The sequence below is a fragment of the Geotrypetes seraphini genome, chromosome 1 (genome assembly GCF_902459505.1).
Source record: "Geotrypetes seraphini chromosome 1, aGeoSer1.1, whole genome shotgun sequence".
NCBI classification, from domain to species: domain Eukaryota; kingdom Metazoa; phylum Chordata; class Amphibia; order Gymnophiona; family Dermophiidae; genus Geotrypetes; species Geotrypetes seraphini.
Genome location: NC_047084.1, coordinates 51,045,083 through 51,067,543, shown reverse-complemented (window position 1 = coordinate 51,067,543; position 22,461 = coordinate 51,045,083). Strand labels below are relative to the sequence as shown.

The 22,461-nt window shown below is 41.8% G+C and overlaps 1 protein-coding gene across 3 annotated transcripts in view; it reads right to left on the bottom strand.

Moving 5' to 3' along the window:
- Positions 1 to 22,461, bottom strand: part of SLC38A9 (solute carrier family 38 member 9) — a 204,475-nt gene that overhangs the window by 5,670 nt on the left and 176,344 nt on the right. For all 3 annotated transcript variants that reach the window (XM_033931198.1, XM_033931214.1, XM_033931206.1), the window contains 3 exons: positions 17,169 to 17,282; positions 13,102 to 13,250; positions 4,981 to 5,070 (listed from right to left, as the gene is read on the bottom strand). In XM_033931198.1, the coding sequence (XP_033787089.1) occupies positions 4,981 to 5,070; positions 13,102 to 13,250; positions 17,169 to 17,282 (353 nt within the window). The remainder of the gene's footprint in view (positions 1 to 4,980; positions 5,071 to 13,101; positions 13,251 to 17,168; positions 17,283 to 22,461) is intronic.

The window sequence follows — 22,461 nt, the reverse complement described above, 5'->3', positions numbered from 1 at the left end:
CCAAAAACAACTCACAACATACCTATAGAATACATCACTCTCAAATGTGCATATGTGAACATCAGAGCCATAGGCCCTAAAACAGAACATATAAAAAACTGGATAGAAGAAGATAACTTAGACTGCCTTTTCCTCACAGAAACATGGCTTACCTCTGACTCGGACCCTAGAATAATTGAAGTTTGCTCAAAGAGCCACAAAATAACGTTAGTCTGCAGAGAAAATAAAAGAGGAGGAATTGCCATTATAGCCAGAAAAACAATAAATCTAAAAATGCAAGACAAAACAACCAACCAATACATGGATTTACTAGCATGCCAACTTTCAAGCACATCACTTAAAAGAACGCTAACATGCACTCTATGCTACATAACCCCAAGTAACTGGAATACAGCTAAACCAATATTTGAATAATTTATTTATCTTAACTCTCTAACGACAACCTACAACCTACTTCTAGGAGACCTCAACCTTCACCTCGAAAACCAATCCTGCAAAAATGTAGAAACCTTACTAGCATATCTCGAGGCCTTAACATACAAAATCTTAGATCCTCAAACCACACACGAAAAAGGACACCAACTAGACATTGCAGCCTACATGTCCCAACAGCCCACACAACCAGAGATCCAAATGTCAAGCGGTAATTGGAACCGTTCCCTTTGGTCTGATCACTGCATATACCCCTTTGAAATCAATTGGTCCAGCAACAAATGCATTCCAACTACTCAACAAACAACTCACAAATCACGTAAACATATAGATCCCATCACATTCTGGACAAAAACAGATACCATAATCCAACACTACACACCCAAAGACTTAATCTCACAATGGAACTACCTAAGAACTGCAATCCTAGTCTAACTAGCCCCAGAAAAGCTCAAAACCAAAATCCACAGAAAATCAGACAACAAACTACTCCAACTCAAAAGACAATGCAGACAACTAGAAAGAAAATGGAGAAAAAACAGCCAAGAATCCACAAAAACAGCATGGATAGCAACAAACCGAAAGTATAAACAAGAACTGAAAGAAAAAAGAAAGACATACTACTCAAAACAAATAGGAGAAGAACCCCAAGACACAAAAAAGCTATTCCAGCTGCTAAAGTTCTCACAGACACCACACCCTACATAGCCAACAGCAACCCCACCCCTCCTTCAGCCACCCTCTTAGCCACATACTTCAAAAACAGGATCGCAAACATCAGTGCCACGTTCAACGGAACCCCTCACACATAGAAACCTCATTTCCCCCCCCAGAAAAAGAACCAATCGCAGCAGGTAGAACTTGGTCCCATTTCTCACCCATACAATGGTCAGACTTCAACAATCTATATAATAAATACAGCCATGCAACCTGTGACTTCAATCATTGCCCCCCATACCTACTGAAAACCTCAAGTACATTATTCTGTTCCCTGCTTCTACAATGGATACAATCTTTACTATTAGAGGGTCATGTCCCACAAGAACTCAGGGAAATCATCATAACTCCGATATTAAAAGACCCCAAAGGAGCAACGGACCAACCATCCAACTACAGACCCATAGCATCAATCCCACTGTACGTCAAGCTGATGGAAGGCCTCATAGCCAAAACCTTAACCTTATACCTAGACAAACACAATCTACTCCACCCCACACAGTCAGGCTTCAGAGCCAACCACAGCACGGAGACCCTACTAGGAACACTAATGGACACTGCCAGACAATACCTATGTACAGGCAAGAAAATCCTGCTCATAGAACTAGACCTTTCTGCAGCCTTCGACCTGGTTGATCACGGCATTCTCATACAAACTCTAGACTCCATTGGAATCTCAGACAAGGTACTTTCATGGTTCAAAGGCTTCCTACAATCCAGAACCTACAGGGTTAAAACAAAGCAAGAAAAATCAGAACCCTGGTTCAACCCCTGCGGAGTACCCCAGGGATCACCCCTGTCACCTACACTATTCAATATATACATAGCCTCCCTCAGCTTCTACCTAGACAAACATGGCATAACCTTATACAGCTCTGCAGATGACATCACTATCCTCCTCTCCTTCGACCACCCAGAACCCGCCATGACAAGCACAATACACAGAACTCTCGAAACAGTAGCAACATGGATGATAGAGCACAAACTAAAACTTAACCCTGACAAAACAAACTTCATCCTCCTAGAAAACAATAAAACTCCTACCTTAACAAATCTAGTAATAAACTCGATCTCATACCCTATTCAACCCACACTAAAACTTCTGGGAGTACTAATTGACAGAGGCTGTACCATGCAACCACAGATCAACAAGGAATAAAAGCATCATTCGTGACCATGAGAAATCTAAGACAAATCCGAAAATTCTTCGACAGGAAACAGTTCCTACTGTTGGTACAATTCCTTATCTTTGGACTAATAGACTACTGCAACATACTTTACCTCCCATGTACAGTGACCATGATAAAACAATTACAAACTATAAAAAATACAGCCCTAAGACTCATCTACTCGTTGAAAAAATATGACCATATCACAGAAGCATACCATGACTCTCATTGGCTCCCAATACAGGCAAGAGTACACTTCAAATTCTACTGCCTACTATTCAAAGCCATTAACGGAGAAAGCCCAACCTACTGGAATAACCGACTAACTCAATCCTCTTCATCCAGGCACAGGAGAACCCACTCACTTTTCACACACCCACCATCCAAAAATGTCAAACGAAAAAACTATATGACAACCTAATAGTCACCAGAGCAGCTAAACTGGACAGGCAAATCACCATTCTGTTGTCATCGACCACATACTACAGAACCTTCAAGAAAGATACTAAAACCCTACTCTTCAAAAAATACATAAAACCTATCTAACACGACCAGTTCCTACCTCAACCCCACTTCTAATTACCCAACTAATGCTAAAATGCCTCTATTTACCCATCACTTACCACCTTAAGATCTTGACAACTCTTTGGTAATTCTTATGTAACTCTTATGACATCTCTTATGCTATTCCTGTAAATTTTTATGTAAACTTTTTATGTAATCTCTGAAAACTTTTATATAATCCTCCTTGAACCGCAAGGTATTGGCGGAATAGAAATCACTAATGTAATGTAATGTAACTGTAGCAAAAGCCTGTTGTAGGTCCCGTGATTTTAGGGTTTTGGAGACTTCTTTTAGCATCTTGCGGTCTGCTATGGGGGTCAACTTGCTTGGACGGCTATAACTGGGCATGTTGGCAGTTGTTTAGAAAGTCCTTCACTTGTATACTATTTTCTGGACCGTGGAAAGGCTAATGTTAAATTATTTTGAGATCTTTTTAAATCCCTTACCAGGCATATAAAACTGCTACAATCTTCTTTCTGAAGGCCTTAGACAGCTCTTTTGATCTCACCATGGTGTTCACTCTTACCGCAGCAGTCATAAGCACATCAAACTAAATGTCTGAGGTTTAAGTAGGGCAAACCTCTTTCAAAATGCTGAGTAATGATGTTCTAATCATGTGCAACTGATGTTATACACCTGTGTGTGATTTGAGCCACTTTAAATGGGAGGAAATGTGGGGGGTGTCCTAATTTATTCCTCAGTTAGAATACACATTTTTGTGGATATCTATTGTTTCATGAGTAAATCAAGGTAAAGTTTTGTTGTTTACTTGCAATTACATCACCTTCTTTTCCAGAGATAAAAAAAAAAAAAAGATTTGACATCAATATGTGAACATTTCTTAAGAAAGAACTGAATATTTCATGGGGTGTCCTAATTTTTTCACATGACTGTAGGTGATTGTGCATAATTAGTTTATATGGCGTCATCTACAGTAGTTTGCAATCTACACCCAAAAACTGGTTCCTTGGGAAGTCAGTCTGTCAGCTATCAATTGCTAGACTGCCATGTTGACTTGATGTTCTTTGATTGGTCAATTTTCATCACTAAGACAAAGGAGAACCTTTACCAAAAAACTGTAAATTGGCATTGGAGTCAGCGATGGTGGTATGGGATTCAGCCAAGATACCGACATAATGCAAAGACTCTTGCATTAGGAAGTTGAAGAAACTACACAGAGTATTTGTCCCTAAAGAAACACAGAACTCATCGATGAGAAGGTGATAGACAGAATGAAGAAATCTTTAAAAGTGAACTCAAACAGTTGTTTGATATTTTAAAAATGATGTTATGACTGAACTTAAAAATGAAGACGATTGAGAATTCTTACAGAAGCAAAGGCAGAATGTGTTTTCTTGATGTATGAGTGGAATTGACCTTCAAACAACTGCAAAAGAATGCAGAAAGAGGCACTGCGAGGAAAAGAAAATCATGACAAAAACAAGATAAAAGGAAAGGTAGACCAAAGCAGTTACTCATATAACATCTGCATTTTCCTGAAGAAACATCCCATAGAATGGACTGATAATCCAGTTTTCAAGGAATTTTGGAATTGGGTATCCAAACAGACTGCTGTTAATGATGCAGAACGAGGGATAAGCCTTATTGAAAAATATGTGACAAAAGATGACGAACAGAAGCAATTTGTTTTTCAGCTAGTGGCCAACCACCAAAAGAAGTTTTCTTCTGCATCAAAGGTGGACCTTATGTCATAGATCGTCGATTTGTTGAATAATCAAGAATTACAATATTACTGTTAAGCTTAGCGGTAGTTTAAAAAACAGCAAGGTAGGGCAACCCCTAAAATTTTGTGAGTTTTGCATTTTATATAAAGGAATAAAATTAGCCTTGTAGACAAACAAAAAGTGTTCATTTTTTGGACCACTCTAATGGACCATCTGTCTGACCCAGTATGGCTCTTCTTTTGTTCTTATGCAGCTCAAGAGGGGCTGGTTCTGATGAAGTTGGAGGCACAAAAGACAAGAAGGAAACTGCCCAATGTAAAAAAATCACATAGAGCAAATAGAAGTTAGTCTTCTGTGAAATCAGTTTCTAATCAGATTTTGAAGGTGTCATATAAAATACATCAGTGTTGTACCTTATAATACCTCCAATGTTGGGGCTGAATCTGGCCACTATAACTCCAGCTCCCACCAATGTTACATTAAGAGCCAACACATGGAAAATGCTGTAAAGAGAAGATAAAAAGGAAGTATTAAAACAGAATAAATAAATTGCATCCACTAAACCAGAGACTACTTGAAATTTTCTGGCTTAAAAATGAAATTCAATCTTATCATAGTATGAGCAACACAAAACCACTTGGAGATACTACTCAAACAGAATTCACACTATAATACACAAATACTGACTGGTGTCAAAGTTTCTTGAAACTGAGAAAGCCTACCTCAATAGGAAAGTATATGAAAATTTGAGATATCAAGTCAACATGGAACCTCTAAAATACATTTGTTGTGTGCCGCATGTTTTTTGTTTTAAGAATAGCCTTACAGAGTCAGACCAATGGTTGATCAAGCCCAGTAGCCCATTCTCACGGTGGCCAATCCAGGTCACTAGTACCTGGTCAAAACCCAAGGAGTAGCAATATTCCATGCTACCAATCCAGGGCAAGTAGTGGCTTCCTCCATGTCTTTCTCCATAAAAGACTATGGACGGTCAGATGGGAGTTTACATTACTTTGCTAGCCATCTGTAGCCCATTTCCTTAAGAAACTCTTGATTAAATATTTAATTCAAATCTTAAGATGATTACCTATTCACTCCAGTGGGAAACGAGGCTTCTAAGTTCTACATTAGAAATAACGTACACCATAGGAACTGATCACTTAACCGTATGCAGCACAGCAAATCAACAACAATGCAGGCCAGCATTATCAGACCAAATCTCACAGGTACAAAACAGATAGAAGCTTTTTCCTCTCATCACTGACAATAATCTTTTTTTTTTTTCCACATCTTAAATATCTTCTTTTTATTTTATTTTTTATTGATTTCAAACTTTATAATGTATACAATTGAAAAATCAGAAAAACTATATGAAAATACATTATTATCATCTGAATTATTACATTTAACAATTTTTATCCCTTTCTTATCCTAATTATAAAACAATAAAAATGTATATTATACTATCAATATTGTAAAAACAAAAAAAATAAATTTACTCTTCCAAATAAATAGTCCACCCCCACCCCACCCTGGATGTGCAAAGGAATCTAACAAAAAAAAAAAAAGAATCACATTTTAATTATAATATAACAAAATTAGTTAATGGACCCCATACCCCATCAAAGGATTTGCTAATCCCTAAACGTTTTGCCATAATCTTTTCATATTTATATGTTGCACATACAGTTGCCCACCAAAAACTAAAATTAATCCCATCATGATGTTTCCAATTAGATGTGATCATTTGAATAATAATAATAATAACTTTATTCTTGTATACCGCAATACCATGGAAGTTCAATGCGGTTAACAATAGAAGAGACTATACATTTACAGCGATGTTACATATTACAGTGTTGTTACATTTACAGCGATGTTGCATATATGGCAGTGAAAAGGCATATATTAAAGAATAGACTGTACATTTACAGCGATGTTACATATTATAGCGGTGTTACATTTACAGCGATGTTAAATATATGGCAATGAAAAGGCATATACTATGGAGGCCTGACAAAGGCAGGGCAATTAGATAAAAACAGAGATTGAGTAAGAGAGGCCATAAGTGGCTTGGTAAGGAGGGCGGAGTCAGAGGGATTGGAGGCATATCGAGGTCGGGAGGGTGCAGGGAAGAGGGAAGGCAGAGTTAGCGGAATTTGTCGAAGAGGTAGGTTTTTAGAGACTTCCTGAACAGGTGGTAGGGCGGAGAGTTGGAGATGAGGGCGGTTAGGCAATTGTTCCATTTGCTCGCTTGGAATGCTAGGGTTCTATCAATGAATCTCTTGTAGAGGCAGCCTTTTAGGGAGGGAAAGGTGAATAAGTGGGCGTTTCGTGTGCGAGAGGGGCCTGCTATTTCAAGGTGCTCAGACAGGTAAATTGGGGAAGAGCCTGTTAGAGTTTTAAAACAGAGGTAGGCGAACTTAAAGATGATCCTTGCCTCTACTGGAAGCCAGTGGAGTTTGGTGTAGTAGGGGCTAACATGGTCGTATTTTTTGAGATCGTAAATGAGGCGGACGGCGGCATTTTGGACTATTCTTAGACGTTTGATGGTATTTTTATAGGATCCCAGGTAAATAATGTTGCAGTAGTCTAATATGCTTAATACCAGAGATTGAACGAGTAGTCGGAAGGCTTGGTGGTCAAAGTAACGTTTGATGGTGCGCAGTTTCCAGAGGGTAAAGAAACATTTTTTCACCTGGGCACTGGTATGGTCATCGAAGGTCAGGGTGCGGTCCAGGATGACTCCAAGGATTTTTATGGTGGGTAGGATAGGGTAATCTAGCCCATTCAATTTGAGGGAAGTGTTTGTTAATTTATGGTTGGGACTCGCTAGGAAAATTTTGGTTTTTTCAGAGTTCAATTTTAATTTGAATTTTGAGGTCCATAGTTCTAATTTGGTGAGGATAGAAGAGATGAGTTGTTCTGTTTCTAGAGTGAGTGAGGTAATGGGAACAATAATGGTGATGTCGTCTGCATATATGAACGATTTTAGGTTTGAGTCTGCTAGGGTTCGTGCCAGAGGGGCCAAGTAAATATTGAATAGGGAGGGGGATAGGGGAGAGCTTTGTGGGACTCCACAAGGGTTACGCCAATGGTGGGAGAAGGCTCCATTACTGTGGACCTGGTAGGTACGGTTAGTTAGGAAGCCTGTGAACCCCTATTCCTGTTAAAATCATGAAAAGGCGACTATTATTTTTATCCAAAGTGGGTTTAACATGAAGAATCGTTCCAGATATTATTGCTTCATATGTCAAAGGAATAGAAGTTTGAAGAATATTATTAATTTGCCCCCAGATCGACTTCCAGAAGCCAAGTATCAATGGACAAAAAAAACAAAAGATGATCCAAAGTCCCTATATCAATATGACAATGCCAACATCTATTAGATTTAGAACTATCTACTTTGTTTAACCGAACTGGGGTCCAAAAAATCGTATGTAATAAAAACAACCACGTTTGTCTCATAGATGCTGACATTGTACATTTTAATCTCCAAGTCCAAATTCGTGGCCAACGAGAAACAGAAATATACTGTTTTATCTCGATACTCCAAATGTCTCTAAGACTATTTTTTGGTTTTTTATTTAAAAATCCAGAAATCAATTTATACCACTGGGCAGCCTGATGCCCTATTAAATCTGTTTGGTAGCAAAGGATTTGCAAGCTGAAATAAGTTTTTAAATTTTTCCATTCAGGGAACCCAATCTGAATAGCCTGCTTCAACTGTATGCACCTATATTGTTGAGTCTTAGAAATACCAAATGAATGCTGCAGTTGTGAAAACTCAAGCAGATTACCATTAGAAATAAGATCATCTAATGTCCTAATATTTGCCTGCATCCAATTCTTCCAAGCGATCCCAGCACCGCCTATTTGAATCTTGGAGTTTAACCATAAGGACTGTAAAGAATTCATTATTGGAACCTCTGTTAATTTATCAATAAATTTAATTGTTTTCCAAGTATCCAATAAAATTATGTTGTCCTTAGCATATTTATGAAATCTGATACTTAGTATATGTGGAAGTCTCATAGGGGACACCAATTTCCGTTCCAAATATAACCAATCTGGTTGATGATCTATAAGCTCAGGGAGGATCCAATACATACCTTGACGCAATATATAGGCTTGATGGTACCTATAAAAGTTTGGATAATTTACTCCACCCTCCACAATTGGTTTTTGCAACGATACTAAAGCAATTCTTGGTTTTTTCCCAAGCCAAACAAATTTTGTCAGAATATTATTTAATTTTTTGTAAAAGGACTCTTGAAAATAAACTGGTAACATACTCATTTGGTAACAAACCACAGGTAAAATCATTATCTTTACTGTTTGAAGTCTCCCCCACCAGGATAAATGCAAAGGATTCCATTGCTCACACAATTCTGTAACCTTTAGCAATAAGGATTTTTCATTTACCTTCATTGTTTCTTCTAACATACTTTTTATCTAGATTCCTAAATATTTTATTTCATCTTTCTTTCAACTAAACTGAAACGAATCAAATAAACCTTTTACACAATGTACATTTAGTGGAAGAACTTCTGATTTATTCCAATTTATTTTATAACCCGAGAATTTTCCAAATCTATCAATCAAATCCAGCAAATGTGGAATAGTTGATTCAGGATTTCTCAAATGAATCAATATATCATCTGCATACAATAATCTATACAAGGAGTCACCAGGACTTTAAAAGATAATTTCTTAATACAAATAGAAATCCTTTTCTTACTTGCATGGATGGTTTGACTAGGCCCTAATATATCAATATACTATCCAATGAGAAAACAGAACTTCAACAAGATCTCTACAGTGGGACATAACATAGCAGTCCCGGAAAATCAGGGTGAGACTGATTCGCCCGCTGGCAAAACAGAGGCACCAAAAGCAGCATCTTGCTTGGCCGCCACTTCTATCCTGTAAAACTTGGTGAACATATGCAAGGAGGACTAGGTAGTGGCCTTGCAAATCTCGTCCAGAGAAACAGCCGATGACTCTGCCCAAAAGGACGAAACACCTCTGGTAGAACGAGCCATACAGATCCACCTGGAAATGGTGGCCTTAGAAGCTGGCCCTACCTTGTGGGCTGGAGCTGCCAAAACAAACAGGTGGTAAGAGAGATGAAACTCTGTAACCTCCAGGTACCACAACTAGAGCCTGCACATGTCCAAGGACTGCAACACCAAGTCCTGCTCCCTCGAACCAGAGAAAACTAAAACAGGAAGCCGGACTTCCTGATTCACATGGAAGATGGAAACCACTTTTGAAAGAAAAGAAGGAACAGTGCGCAGCATCACACCAAAATCTGTAATGTGCAGAAAAAGATCCCGGCAAGAGAGAGTCTGAAGCTCCGAAAACCTACAGGCTGAGGTAATAGCCACCAGAAAGACCGTCTTGATTGTAAGATCCATAAGGGACACCTGCTCCAGAGGCTCACACAGCGGATAAGCCAGAGTGGAGAACCAGGTTAAGATTCCAAGTCAGACAGTGAAGGTGCAACAGAGGTCTAAGCCGCAGAGCACCCCGCAGGAAGCGTGCCACATCCAGATGAGCTGCCAACAAGCCCCTCAGAGAAAGAGTCCGGTAATCTGTACCCAAAGAGAAGCTACCACTAGGCCCTTCTTCAAGCCATCCTGCAGAAACTCCAGAACATGAGGAACTGACAAAACAGATGGGTCTACCTGTCTCAAGCTGCACCAGACCTGATAACATCTCCAAGCCTTCGCACAGGTAGTGACTGCAGATTTCTTTTTGCTGTGAAGCAACGTCACAATCACAGCTAAAGAATAGCCCTGGCTAGTTAAGGCTGTGCACTCAAGAGCCATGCCATAAGACCAAAGCAGTCCAGATCTTGCAGTGCAATCGGACCCTGTGTGAGTAGGTAAGGGTGACAATTGAGCCTGAGCCCCTGATCCAGCTGGAGCCAAACCAGATCAGCATACCATGGGTGCCTCGGTCAAACCGGTGACCAGAATCACCGGACCTCTGTGGGCAGCTATCTGTCGCAATAGACGCCTTATCATGGGCCACAGAGAGAAGACAGAGGAGACCTTCCTGTGGCCAGGGCTGAACCAGAGCGTCCAGGCCTCACGATGGTGACTGAAGAACCGATCTGCTTTCTTGTTGGCCGCAGTTGCCCCTGAGATTGAACGTTGGACACCCCCACTGATCTACTATACAATCAAACGCTCTTTGAGACAGATATCACTCTCTGGGGTCCAGCATCTGAGAAAATCCTTTTGAATGATGTCCATTCCTGCCACGTGCGCCGCTGACAGCACCACTAGGTGTCTCTCCACCCACCAGAAGAGAAGCTGAGCCTCTACACTCAGGAAGGGACTCTTTGTGCACCCCTGCTGACTGACATAAACCACTGCTGTGGCATTGTCCAAGAATACACAGACTGCACATTGACGGAAACAACCCTCGAAGTGAAGGCGATTGATCGACCGCTTGCGCTCTGAAGAAGTCCACTGGCCCTTAACAGGGATGGTCATACACACCACTCTCCAGCCTTTGAGACTCACATCCATAGACAGAATCAACAAATCTGAAATCTGGAGGGGAAGGCCCCTGGATAGCAAGATAGGTTGCAACCACCAGGTAAGACTGTTCTGTGCCACAGTCGACCAGGCCAGGGGTGCATGTAACGGGTCCTGCTGTGGTCTCCAGTGTGAAAACAGAGCATCCTACAGTGGACACAGAGGGGTTCTGGCCCAAGGGATCACACTGATCGTTGGCACCATGGTCCCCAGAACCTGTAGGTACTGCCATGTCGTGGGGACAGAAGTGGCCAGAAGGTCCCTGATAACTTGATGGAGTTTCTCCCGACGGGACACAGGCAGGAACACTTTGTTCTGTCCCATGTGAAACTGAACTCAAAGGTATTCCAAATCCTGCATCGGCTCGAGGTGGATTTTCCTGAAACTGATCATCCAGTCCAGGCAATGCAGCAACTGTACCACCTGCTGAACAGCCTGACGCCCCTCGGACTCCAAGGGAGCTCTGATGAACAAGTCGTCCAGATAGGGCTGAACCAGAACACCCAGGGTGTGAAGATGGGCCACCCTCACCTTAATGGTGAAAGTCCTGGGTGCCATCGCCAACCCAAAAGGCATCACTGCAAACTGGAAATGGTGCCCTAAGACGTGAAATCTCAGATTCTTCCGGTGATCCGGATACATGGGAATGTGGAAATACATCTCCGGCAGATCCAAGGAGGCTAGGAACTCCCCCTGCGCCTCTGTCAGATCCAAGGAGGCTAGGAACTCCCCCGGCGCCACCGATGTTATCACTGAACACACCATCTCCATGCGGAAGCAGGGCACCTTCAGCACCATATTGACCGCCTTGAGGTCCAGAATCAGTCTCCAATTGTCTGAGCCTTTTTTTGGAATGATGAAGTATATCGAGAATCTCCCAGAGCCCGAATCTCACTGTGGAATGAGTTCTATTGCCATAATATTGAGTAATCTGTAGACCGAGGCCTGCACCCAAACTACTTTCTAGAGGATTTACTAAGTTTATCTTGGAGGCAGGCTGGCCTAGCAAAGGCCCCAAGTCTACTGGAGGGAATCGCTTCAACAACACTAGGGCAGCTGTCAGGCAAATTACAATAAAAAGAGTTGGGGATAAGAACATAAGAATAGCTTTACTGGGTCAGACCAATGGTCCATCAAGCCCAGTAGCCCATTCCCATGGTGGCCAATCCAGGTCCCTAGTACCAGGCCAAAACCCAAGGAGTAGCAACATTCCAAACCACCAATCCAGGGCAAGCAGTGGCTACCCCATGCCGCTGCTAGTCTGGGGTGGCAGCAGCAGGAGTGCAGGAGGCATGCCGGTGCTGCTTACCCTCTGCCACTGGTACACGTAACCCCTGGGGTACGCTTACCCATGCAGTCCTTGGTATTCCAAAACATATTTGCCATTTCTTGTATCACTATGTCCTCCAAGCATACAGCCTTGAATTTGTGAATGGATGAAGTGGAACTCCATCAGAATGTGACTGTACACTTTTCAACTTGTTATGGTTACTTGTAAATCCAGAAGCAGTAATTCACCAGTAACCTTAACCATTTCATTCCCATGTGCTTCAAATGTATGCCATGCTAATATTGTTTTAAAATTCTCTATAAAATGGGTGGAAATCACTTTGTTTCATAATCTTTAACAACAAATTATGTCCTATAAGTTATCAGAATTTCAAGGTGATGCTAGGAAGTACTTCTTCACCGAAAGGGTGGTCGATCATTGGAACGAGCTGCCTCAGCAGATGATTGAGGCCAACAGCGTGTCAGATTTTAAGAGAAAATGGGATATTCATGTGGGATCTATAGGGGAGTAAGAATCAGGGAGTGGGTCATTGGTATGGGCAGACTCGATGGGCTATGGCCCTTTTCTGCCGTCAATTTCTATGTTTCTATATAATTATAACATCTAAACTGTGGCTAGTGGAAATACAATAAGTGAAAATTTTACATATGGCTGAACTGTTGTCAGTGAACCAGTAACAAAGCAAACTGTACCTGGGATAGGCTTTTCCAAAGATATGTCCCAGCAGCTGAACTCGCACAAAGTAACCCAATAAGGGGTAAACAGTTGTCATCTGGAAGAGCAGGAAAATTCTTGCAAAGAATGACATGATGTCATTGCTAGGAAAATTGTCTAAGAAATTCTAAAGCAGGGGAAAAAAAACACCCCAATGTTGGTTACTAATACTAACAACACTATTGGGTCCTTTTACAAAGATGCGCTGCCAAGCAATGCACATTAAATACCAAGCTGCCCATAGGAATAGAATAGGCAGCTTGACATTTAGCACGCACTGCTTGGCAATGTGGCTTTGTAAAAGGACCCATTTGGTTCCTAGAATACTCAAATCACTATTTACTGTATATCAGTACAAATATTTACAAATATTTGTAAATTGTTATGGCTGTAAATTAGAGAGTAGAACTGAAGTTTTTATTTTATATAAAACAATTTAGCAAATAGAAAAAATTAATGCTATAAGGCAAAGACCTGGCCTGGACACCATGTCAGGCTGTCCTCAAGTTGTGGAGATAAAGAGTGATGGAGAGGGGCCTACATTGGAAAGAAATTTATGGACTCATTATGATGCACATTAGTTTTATCTTCAATGAATACAATATTTGTTTACCATAACATCTATATTTTAAAAAGGGTTTAATCTCTGTTTAATATTCTAAGCACAGCTCCAAAATTCTCTATTTTTAAAAAAATTATTATTTTCTGTAAAACAGCCAATCCAAATGATCTTTCCATCGCTTAGTTTTCTCATTGTGCCCTGAACTGTAATCAACTTAAAGCATTTCTGTCTGGTTTCTCATCTCTTTTTAAAGGCAAGACCAAAAAAAAAAAAAAAAGACCCCATCATTTCTGTTAAATTTATTGGTCTCAGAAATTCAAGATGGTAGAAGATGCATGATTCTGAGTTGAGCTCTTTGTGGTACTCTGGTGTTTATTAATAAAAAGTTATTAGTACAATGGTAAAGAGGAAAGGCAGAATGAGAGTTCACTCCTCTGAATCTTTGCTGGCCAGATGTTGATTAGCTCTTTTGCAGGTCCTATGAGTGGAGTTGTGATCTCAGGGAGCATCCTTACTAGTGGCGTGAAGAAGTGAGATATTTCACAGATCCTGGATGCCAGCACTTATTCACGGCCTGCTGAGTCTAGCTCACAGTTGTCTGAATTGGAGGTGGCCATCTGAAACCGTAAGGCTACACAAAGGCTCAATGAGGGGAATCTGTTGAGATGTGAAAGAGGACTCTCTTGGAGGGTGGTTTGGGGAAATGGTTATGAAATGGAAAGAGTAATCCTCCTTGATACCTTGTACACTATTTTCCGGACCGTGGAATGGCTAATGTCAAATTCCTAGCAACTTGTTTGCTTTTTTGGCCACTGCCACACATTGGGTGGAAGGTTTAATCGTATTGACTACAATGACACCTAGATCTTTTTCTTGGGTGCTAACCACAAAGGTGGACCTTAGCATCTAGTAACTATGATTTGGGTTAATCTTCCCAATGTGCATCACTTTGCATTTGTACATATTAAATTTCAGTTTTATGTTGAGGGAAGATCAGAAAGGGGAAAGGGTTTGGGACTTGTACATTGCCTTTTTGTAGTTTTACAACCATGCTCAAAGGTACTTCAAGCATTTTCCATATCTGACCTGGGCTCGCAATCTATCTAGTGTACCTGGAGCAATGGAGGATTAAGTGACTTGCCCAGGATCACAAGGAGCAGCACAGGGTTTCAACTAGAGAATGATACAGTACTGTTACCTGTAGAATGGTGAATGGCCTTGTCCCCGCAGTTAAGTATCTTGCGTGCATTGCCTCAGTTTTCACCTCTCCCAGTCAGCAGCCCTCACGATTGCATGGTCCAGCAGCCCCCTACCTCCTGGTCACTGCAGTCCAGACATCTCTTCCCCTTGTCAGAGCATCTACCTCATACCCCCTCACCTTCGCTGGCGATTTTCAGTTCTCTCTCTCCAAGCAGCCCGAGCCTTTTCACAAGTCACACGCACAGCTGCTCTGAAACTTTTCCTCTGACGCAAGCTGCTCAGGCAGAAACAGGAAGCTGCGTCAAAGGAGAAGTTTCAGTGCAGCCACACGCACGACTTGTAAAAAGGCTCGGCCGCTCGGAGAGAGAAAACTGAATCGCCAGCGAAGGTGAAAGGAAGGGAGAGAGGGAGATGCCCTAATGAGGGGAAGAGATGCTCAGAGTGCAACGATTGGGAGAGAGTTGCTGGACCGTGCGAAGGGTGCTGAAGAGAAGTGGAGAGAGGGGGGGGGGAGGAGAGAGTGGGGAGTAGACACTGCATGGCAGTGGGTAGGAGAGAGAGGAACACGCTGAAGGAAGGCGAGAGAGAGGGGAGGAAGGAGCAGACGCTGTATGGCAATGGGTAGGAGAGAGAGAGGAACAAGCTGAAGGAAGTAGAGAGGGGGAGGAAAGGGAGGAGCAGACACTGCATGGAAGTGGGGAGGAGAGAGAGGGGAACACGCAGGAAAGAACTGGGGAGGAGAAAGAGGGGAGCAGATGCTGAAGGGAAGTGGAGAGAGAAGACGAACAGATGCTGCATGGAAGTGGGGAGGAGAGAGAGGGGGGAACAAATGCTGAAAGTGGAAAGAGAGGAAGGCACAGACACTAGATGTAAGTGGGGAGGGGAGAGAGTGGAACAGATGCTGAAGGGAAGTGGGGAGGAGAGAGAGAGGGGAGCATATACTGGATGGAAGGAGGGGATTTAAAAAAAAGGGCTCATGCTGGATTGGGGAGACAGATACCAGATCTGAGGGGAGGAAAGGAGGAGACAGATGCTAAAATCCACCTGAGAGAGGGAGTGAGAGATGGAAGGGAAGAAGAAAGAGATGCCAGACCATGGGGGTAGCAGAGGGAAGATGAGAGGTGCCAGATCAAAGGGAGGGGGGAGAGGGAGAGATGGAGGGAGGGGGGAGAGGGAGAGATGGAAGGGAGAGGCGGACAGTTTCTGGTAGAGGCATAGAAATAGAGCAGATGCCATATGGAAGGAGCAGAGAGAAGGCAGACAGTGGATGGAAGGAAGAGAATGACGAGAAAATGAGGCAAGCAGAAACTAGACAACAAAGGAAGAAAAAAAATTATATTTCTTTTCTGCTTTAGGATAAAGTAGTATTGTAGCTCTGTTGATAAACATTTATAAAAAAAAAAAAAGCCATGCCAGTGGAAGATCTCTTCTTCTATTTCAGAAGCCAGAACTCTGATTTATAAAATGACAATTGTACAGAATATTGTTTCTTTTTATACTTTAATAAAATAAGTTCAGTATAAAACTATTCGAGGCTTGTGCAGATAGGGGACCAAGCTGGCGGGGATGAGGCTGGGACCGAGTTCATGGGGCTGGGACAGAGTTCGTGGGGCTGGGGTAGAGACGAGGACAAATTTTTTCCCAGTGTCATTCTCTAGTTTGAACCCACAACCATAGGGTGCTGAGGCTATAGCTCTATACGTATGCAACAGAGCAGAGATATGGTAAGAACCTATTCAATAAAGATTTTTTGTTTTTAATCAAGAAATAATTTAAGAAAGCATTGTTTAGAGAATATCCTTAGCTGTGAAGAAGTAAAGCTAAAAAACAGATCTTAATTGAGGTCACTATCACAGCAACAGAAATTAAACTAGACAAATTAGATGGGTCCTGTACTCTATATTTAATCATATTCTATGAATAGGGAAAAACGTTTCTGAATAAGGCCTTAAATGATAAAGCTTGCTAGAACAGCCTGAAGCAGAGAAGTATCAGGTGTGACTTATCAGAACATTAAGGCTCCTTTTACAAAGCCACGCTAGGACCTTAACGCACGGAATAGCGTGTGCTAAATTGCTGCGCACTAGCCGCTACCGCCTCCTTTTGAGCAGGCAGTAGATTTTTGTCTAGTGTGCACTAACCCGGTGTGTGCGTTAAAAACGCTAGCGCACCTTTGTAAAAGGAGCCCTTAGTTTCAAAGAACAGATCTGAAAATATTTATCTCTCAATAGATAGAAATCTTTCACTTGTAAAATTTCCATGAAATAAATTTATTTTCTTTACCTGTTGAATGCAATCTTTGGACAATGGTGGAGAGGGAAATGCAACAAATATCATAACACCAACATAAAGATATGTTAATCCCACCAGGAAATAGGCAACTGAAAGGTCTCTAACCTGTAAATAGAAAATGAAAGAATAACATATGGCAATAATATTCCAAAAAGACAATGGTATACTTTTATTGTTGCCTTAGAATGGGAATTCAAAGGTAGGTTTCTAATACAGTAAGGCTGTTTGGGGGTCAGGAAAAATATTTTTTCTTTCTACAGAAACAGTGGTTTGTTGCCTTCCTCTTGATAAGCATGGAGCACAAATAAATGATAAGCAATTAGAAAACTGGATTGAATGAGTTTTAGACCAGTGTACTTCAACCACCGGTCCATGGACCAGTGCCAATCCACAGAAATTTCCTGCCGGTCCACAGGGCCAGCATGTGCATCAGGCCCAACACAGTGTTCTTCAACCGTCGGTCCACGGTGCGATCGATGCGGCGTTATCTTCGAGCCAGCTCCCTCTTCCTAACTGATTCAGTGCACAAAGCCACGGGCATCCTGCGCCTAAACCGGAAGCCTTCTCTCTGACGTTGCAACGTCAGAGGGAAGGATTCCAGATGAGGCATGGGATGTGCAAGGTGCAATTAGTACTATTATGGAGGCGGGGTCTGGGGTGGAGATTGGGTAGAGATGGGCGGGGTCTGGCCCACGACTTAGCCCAGTGTTCCTCAACCGCCGGTCCACGAACCGATGCTGGTCCACAGAATAATTATTTTATTTCTGCCGGTCCATAGGTGTAAAAAGGTTGAAAAACACTGTTTTAGACCATCCTTCAACATAACCAATCACGAGCCACTTTTAAAATGACCAAGTCAAAATGATCTACCAACAATAAAATTTTTAAAAAAAGCAAAGCACACTGTATGCAGAGAAAATGTTAATTATCATTTATATTCTGTGGGTTTTCAAAGAGGTCAAGGCAGATAACTTTATGCAATGCCACCTCAGGAACAACTATACAAAAATAGACAAATATACCCCCTCCCTTTTTACTAAACCACAATAGTGGTTTTTAGTGCAGGGAGCTGCACTGAATGCCCTGCGCTGCTCTCGATGCTCATAGGCTCCCTGCGCTAAAAACTGCTATTGCAGTTTAGTAAAAGGGGGCCATAGTGCAAAATATAGACAGTAGATATAATTCTCAAAACGGACACATTTTGATCACTAAATTGAAAATAAAATCATTTTTCCTACCTTCATTGTCTGGTGATTTCATGAGTCTCCGGTTACACTTTATTCTTCTGACTGTGCATCCAGTATTTCTTCCCTTCTTTCAGCCTGCTTTATGCTTCCAGATCTCATTCCCTCCGCCAACTTTTTCTTCCTCTCTCCCTGCCCTCCTCCCCTTTCTTTCTGTCTTTCTTTCTGTCTCCCTGCCCCCCCTTTCTCTCTCCATGTCCCCCCTTTCTTTCTTTCTCCCTGCCCTTCTTTCTTTCTGTCTGTCTTTCGCTCTCCATGCCCCCTTTCTTTCTGTCTTCCTGTTCCCCCTTTCTTTCTTTTTCCCTTCTTTCTGTCTGTCTCTCTTCTCCCCCTTCTTTCTGTCTCCCTGCCTGCTCACAAACCACTGCCATCGGGTACAGTCCTCCAAACCACCGCCGCCCCACACTCTCCCTGCTTCTCCACACAGAAGCGTTGGGCCGACCAGATTTCCTCTCCCCGACGTCATTTCTGAAGTCGGAGAGGAAGTTCCGGGCCAGCCAGGCAGCGATTGGCTGGCCCGGAACTTCCTCTCCGACGTCAGAATTGACGTCGGGTGGGGAAAGTTGGTCGGCTCGGCGCTTCTGAGTTGGGAAGCAAGTAGAATGCAAAGGCATCATGATCGACCTTTTGGGCACCCCTGCTTTAGACCATCCTTCAACATAACCAATCACAGAAGCTGAGCCAAGGAAAAACATTTGTGAATTTGTTCATTTAGCTTAATTCTCACTCCTAAAGTGGATTAGGAATTCTGTGTTAGATATTCTAGACTGAATTAGTGAAGCAATATTTTGTGCTTCTTCAAACATTTAAATGCTTCTTCAAACATTTAAAGAAACAACCCTCCCCATCTTTTTAAACATTGTTATAGTTGCACTTAGAAAATGCCCTCTATTTTATTAATGTTTTGATTTCATTTTCTATCATCAACTATAAGGAGAAGCCTGCTCATAAGTCTAATACAGGGAAAATGTATTACAGTGATTCCCATCTCATACTGTGAACTCTGAAGTCTCTCCCATGCACTTAAGCTGAAAAAATTTTTGTTGCAGTAAACAGGCTATTGACCTTTATTTCCACATGCCATAATCAACTAAACTGTTACAGTAAGCAGCTGGAAAGCATACAATTTCTATTATGCTGTAGTTAACTAAAAGGGTAAAGCGCAAGCAGTTCTGGACACAGTGCTTTGCAAAAGTTTTCCACAGCCTTATATATTCTTCATGTTCTGCTGATTAAAAAATTACAATCTAAAATGCATTAAAATAGTTTTTCACTGATCTATACAACATACTCTACACCACCCATTTTATTCCCACCTAATATCTGCATTTGACCCCTCGACTATAGGAAGAGCTGTATTATAAAAGAGCATTGGCGCCATATCTATGTTAGTTGAATGTTCTGATTTATGCTTATTAGATGCTTCATAAGTATTTTCTCCTTTTTAGTATGTATTATATCTCTCATTTGAATTTTAGTATTGTTAATAATTATATTTTTGAACTGCTACATAGTAACCCTATTAAGTTTCAATTTACTGATTTTGACTATCTCATTCATTGTATTTATGTTTATATTTGGTCTTTTATTACTGATACTAGTCTTATAGCCCGTTACATTAACGGGTGCTAGAATATATGTGTGTGTGTCTGTCTTTATTTTTTTCTCTCTCTCTCCTTAGCCGCTTTCTGTATTTCTGTCATTCTTTCTGTCTTTCTTTTTCCTTGGCTGTCCACTACCATCCCGCACCCCTCCTGACCCGACTCCCGCTGTCTTTCTTTCTGTCTGTCTCTGGCCCCCTTTGTCTGTTTGTCTTTCTGTATATGTCCCTGGCCTTGTTTCTTTCTTCTTTTCTTTCTGTCTCCCTTCCTCCCTCTGTCTGTCTGTCAAAAGCAGCATTCCCTCCCCCTCTATTTCCCTCCCCCCACACCAGTTCCCTGTGCACCTGCCCCTGTGTCTTTCTGTCTCCCTTCCTCCCTCTGTCTGTGCAAAGCAGCATTCCCTCCCCCTTCCATTTCCCTCCCCCCACACCAGTTCCCTGTTCCTCTACCCTCTTTCCCTTCCCACAGTGGCGACTACAAACGCGGGTCCGAGTCATTTGCCGCTGCCCCCCCCCCTTCTGTTCCCGCGGGCCCGACTGGCGATTTAAGCAGCGTGTGCATCAGTGTTCACACGCTGCTTCGGGTCCTTCTACTGCCCTGATTTACTCAGGCACGTCCGGAGCAAATCAGGGCAGTAGAAGGGCCCGAAGCAGCGTGTGAAGACTGATGCATACGCTGCTTAAATCGCCAGTCGTGCCCACGGGAATGGAAGGGGGGGGGCGGCGGCAAATGACTCGGGTCCCGGGCAGCGGAAAGTTGCTGGGCTCTGCAGGCCTCCCCACCCCACCATCCTAACGTCAAACTGATACCTGAGGCCGGCCACCACCACCACCACTTCCGCAGCTCGCTCGCACTTCGGCCGGTAGGTGGAGAGCAGGGAAGCTTTTGTGATGCGCGAACACGCAGCAGCAGGACGGACCAGAAGCCGCGCATGCACACTTCCTATGTGTCGCTACAGCTCACGGAAAAGCGGCACACATTTAGGAACTGCGCATGCGCGGCCTAGCATTTTATTATATTAGATGCTTGTTAACAAAATTGTAAGTTTTATGTTGATTTATACCTGCTGTATATCACCTTCGGTGAATCTCTTCATAAAGGCAGTTAATAAATCCCAATAAAGAAATAAATTATAGAAATATTCAAGAACTGCTTTAAATAAGAATCTAAAACAGTGTTCTCCTAGCTTTTTCAGGTAAAGGGCCATAATATGAATAAGAGAAAGCTCTGAGATCACCAAAAGATTTCAGGCTTACACATTTAAACCTATACTAGTTAAATATATCATTGAAAATTTTGTTTTCATTAAGCACTATTCTACATTCTAGCAAAACTCTGGCCTCAAGTATTTCATGGTTTCTCATAACACTGCAATACACATGCATCTAATATAAATTCTGACCTTTGACCTGTCCTAAAGCGTTCTCTCTCTCTCTCTCTATGGTGCAGGCATAGTATATCCTATGCCCGGCCTACGGCAATCCTTTCTTCAGACATTTAATGCACTATCCAAGTGAGCAAGATCACTAATGAATTTGCAAGATTTGAGGAACATTTCAACCAATTGTTTGAGGGCCACAAAGGAGGCCTTTGGGGGCTGCATGCAACCCTAGGAACACACATTGGAAACCAATGACTTCTGATCTAAAAGATCTTTATCACTTAAATCTCCACTTCAATTGACTCAATATAGCTTATACTTTATTATTTATATTCCACCTTTATACAAGGCAGATCACAACATAACTTACATAATATAAAAATACAAACTACTTGCACACACTACAAAATAATCATTGACAAACAATTCATCAACAAGAATTTCATCAGAAAAATTGTCCAAAAGGAAGATAAGTTGATTACCAATCAAGGCAATGAAAGTCCACAACATTAAGAAGCATATTTTATCTGGTCTAAACATCTCGGTTTATATTAGAGTATATACGGTATTATGAACTTTTTTTTTTTTTGTTACATATGCTCCTGCTTAACACCTGCTGTTTGTTCTCTTACCAGGTGGCTCTTTGGGATGGGGAATTGAAACTAAGGGCTCCTTTTACTAAGCTGCGATAGTGGTTTTAGCGCGCACTGAATTGCTGCACGCGCTAGATCTTAACACCAGCATTGAGCTGGCGTTAGTTCTAGCCGCGTAGCGTGGGTTTAGCACGTGCTAAAATCCTGCGTGCGCTAAAACCGCTATCGCAACTTAGTAAAAGGAGACCTAAGTTCTGAGTCTTATTATCATTTTAGAACGCAATTTAAGACTTATCTGTTTGGTAATTAATTCATTCCGATTCTTTTGCATGGTTTTTAAACTTTTGTAAACTGAATTGAACTTTTTGGTTGTGTGGTATAGAAATGGATTATTAGATTAGATTAGACTAGGCAGCAGTCACATTGCACAGGGGACTCTGCTCATGCTCTGCACATAGATGAAAA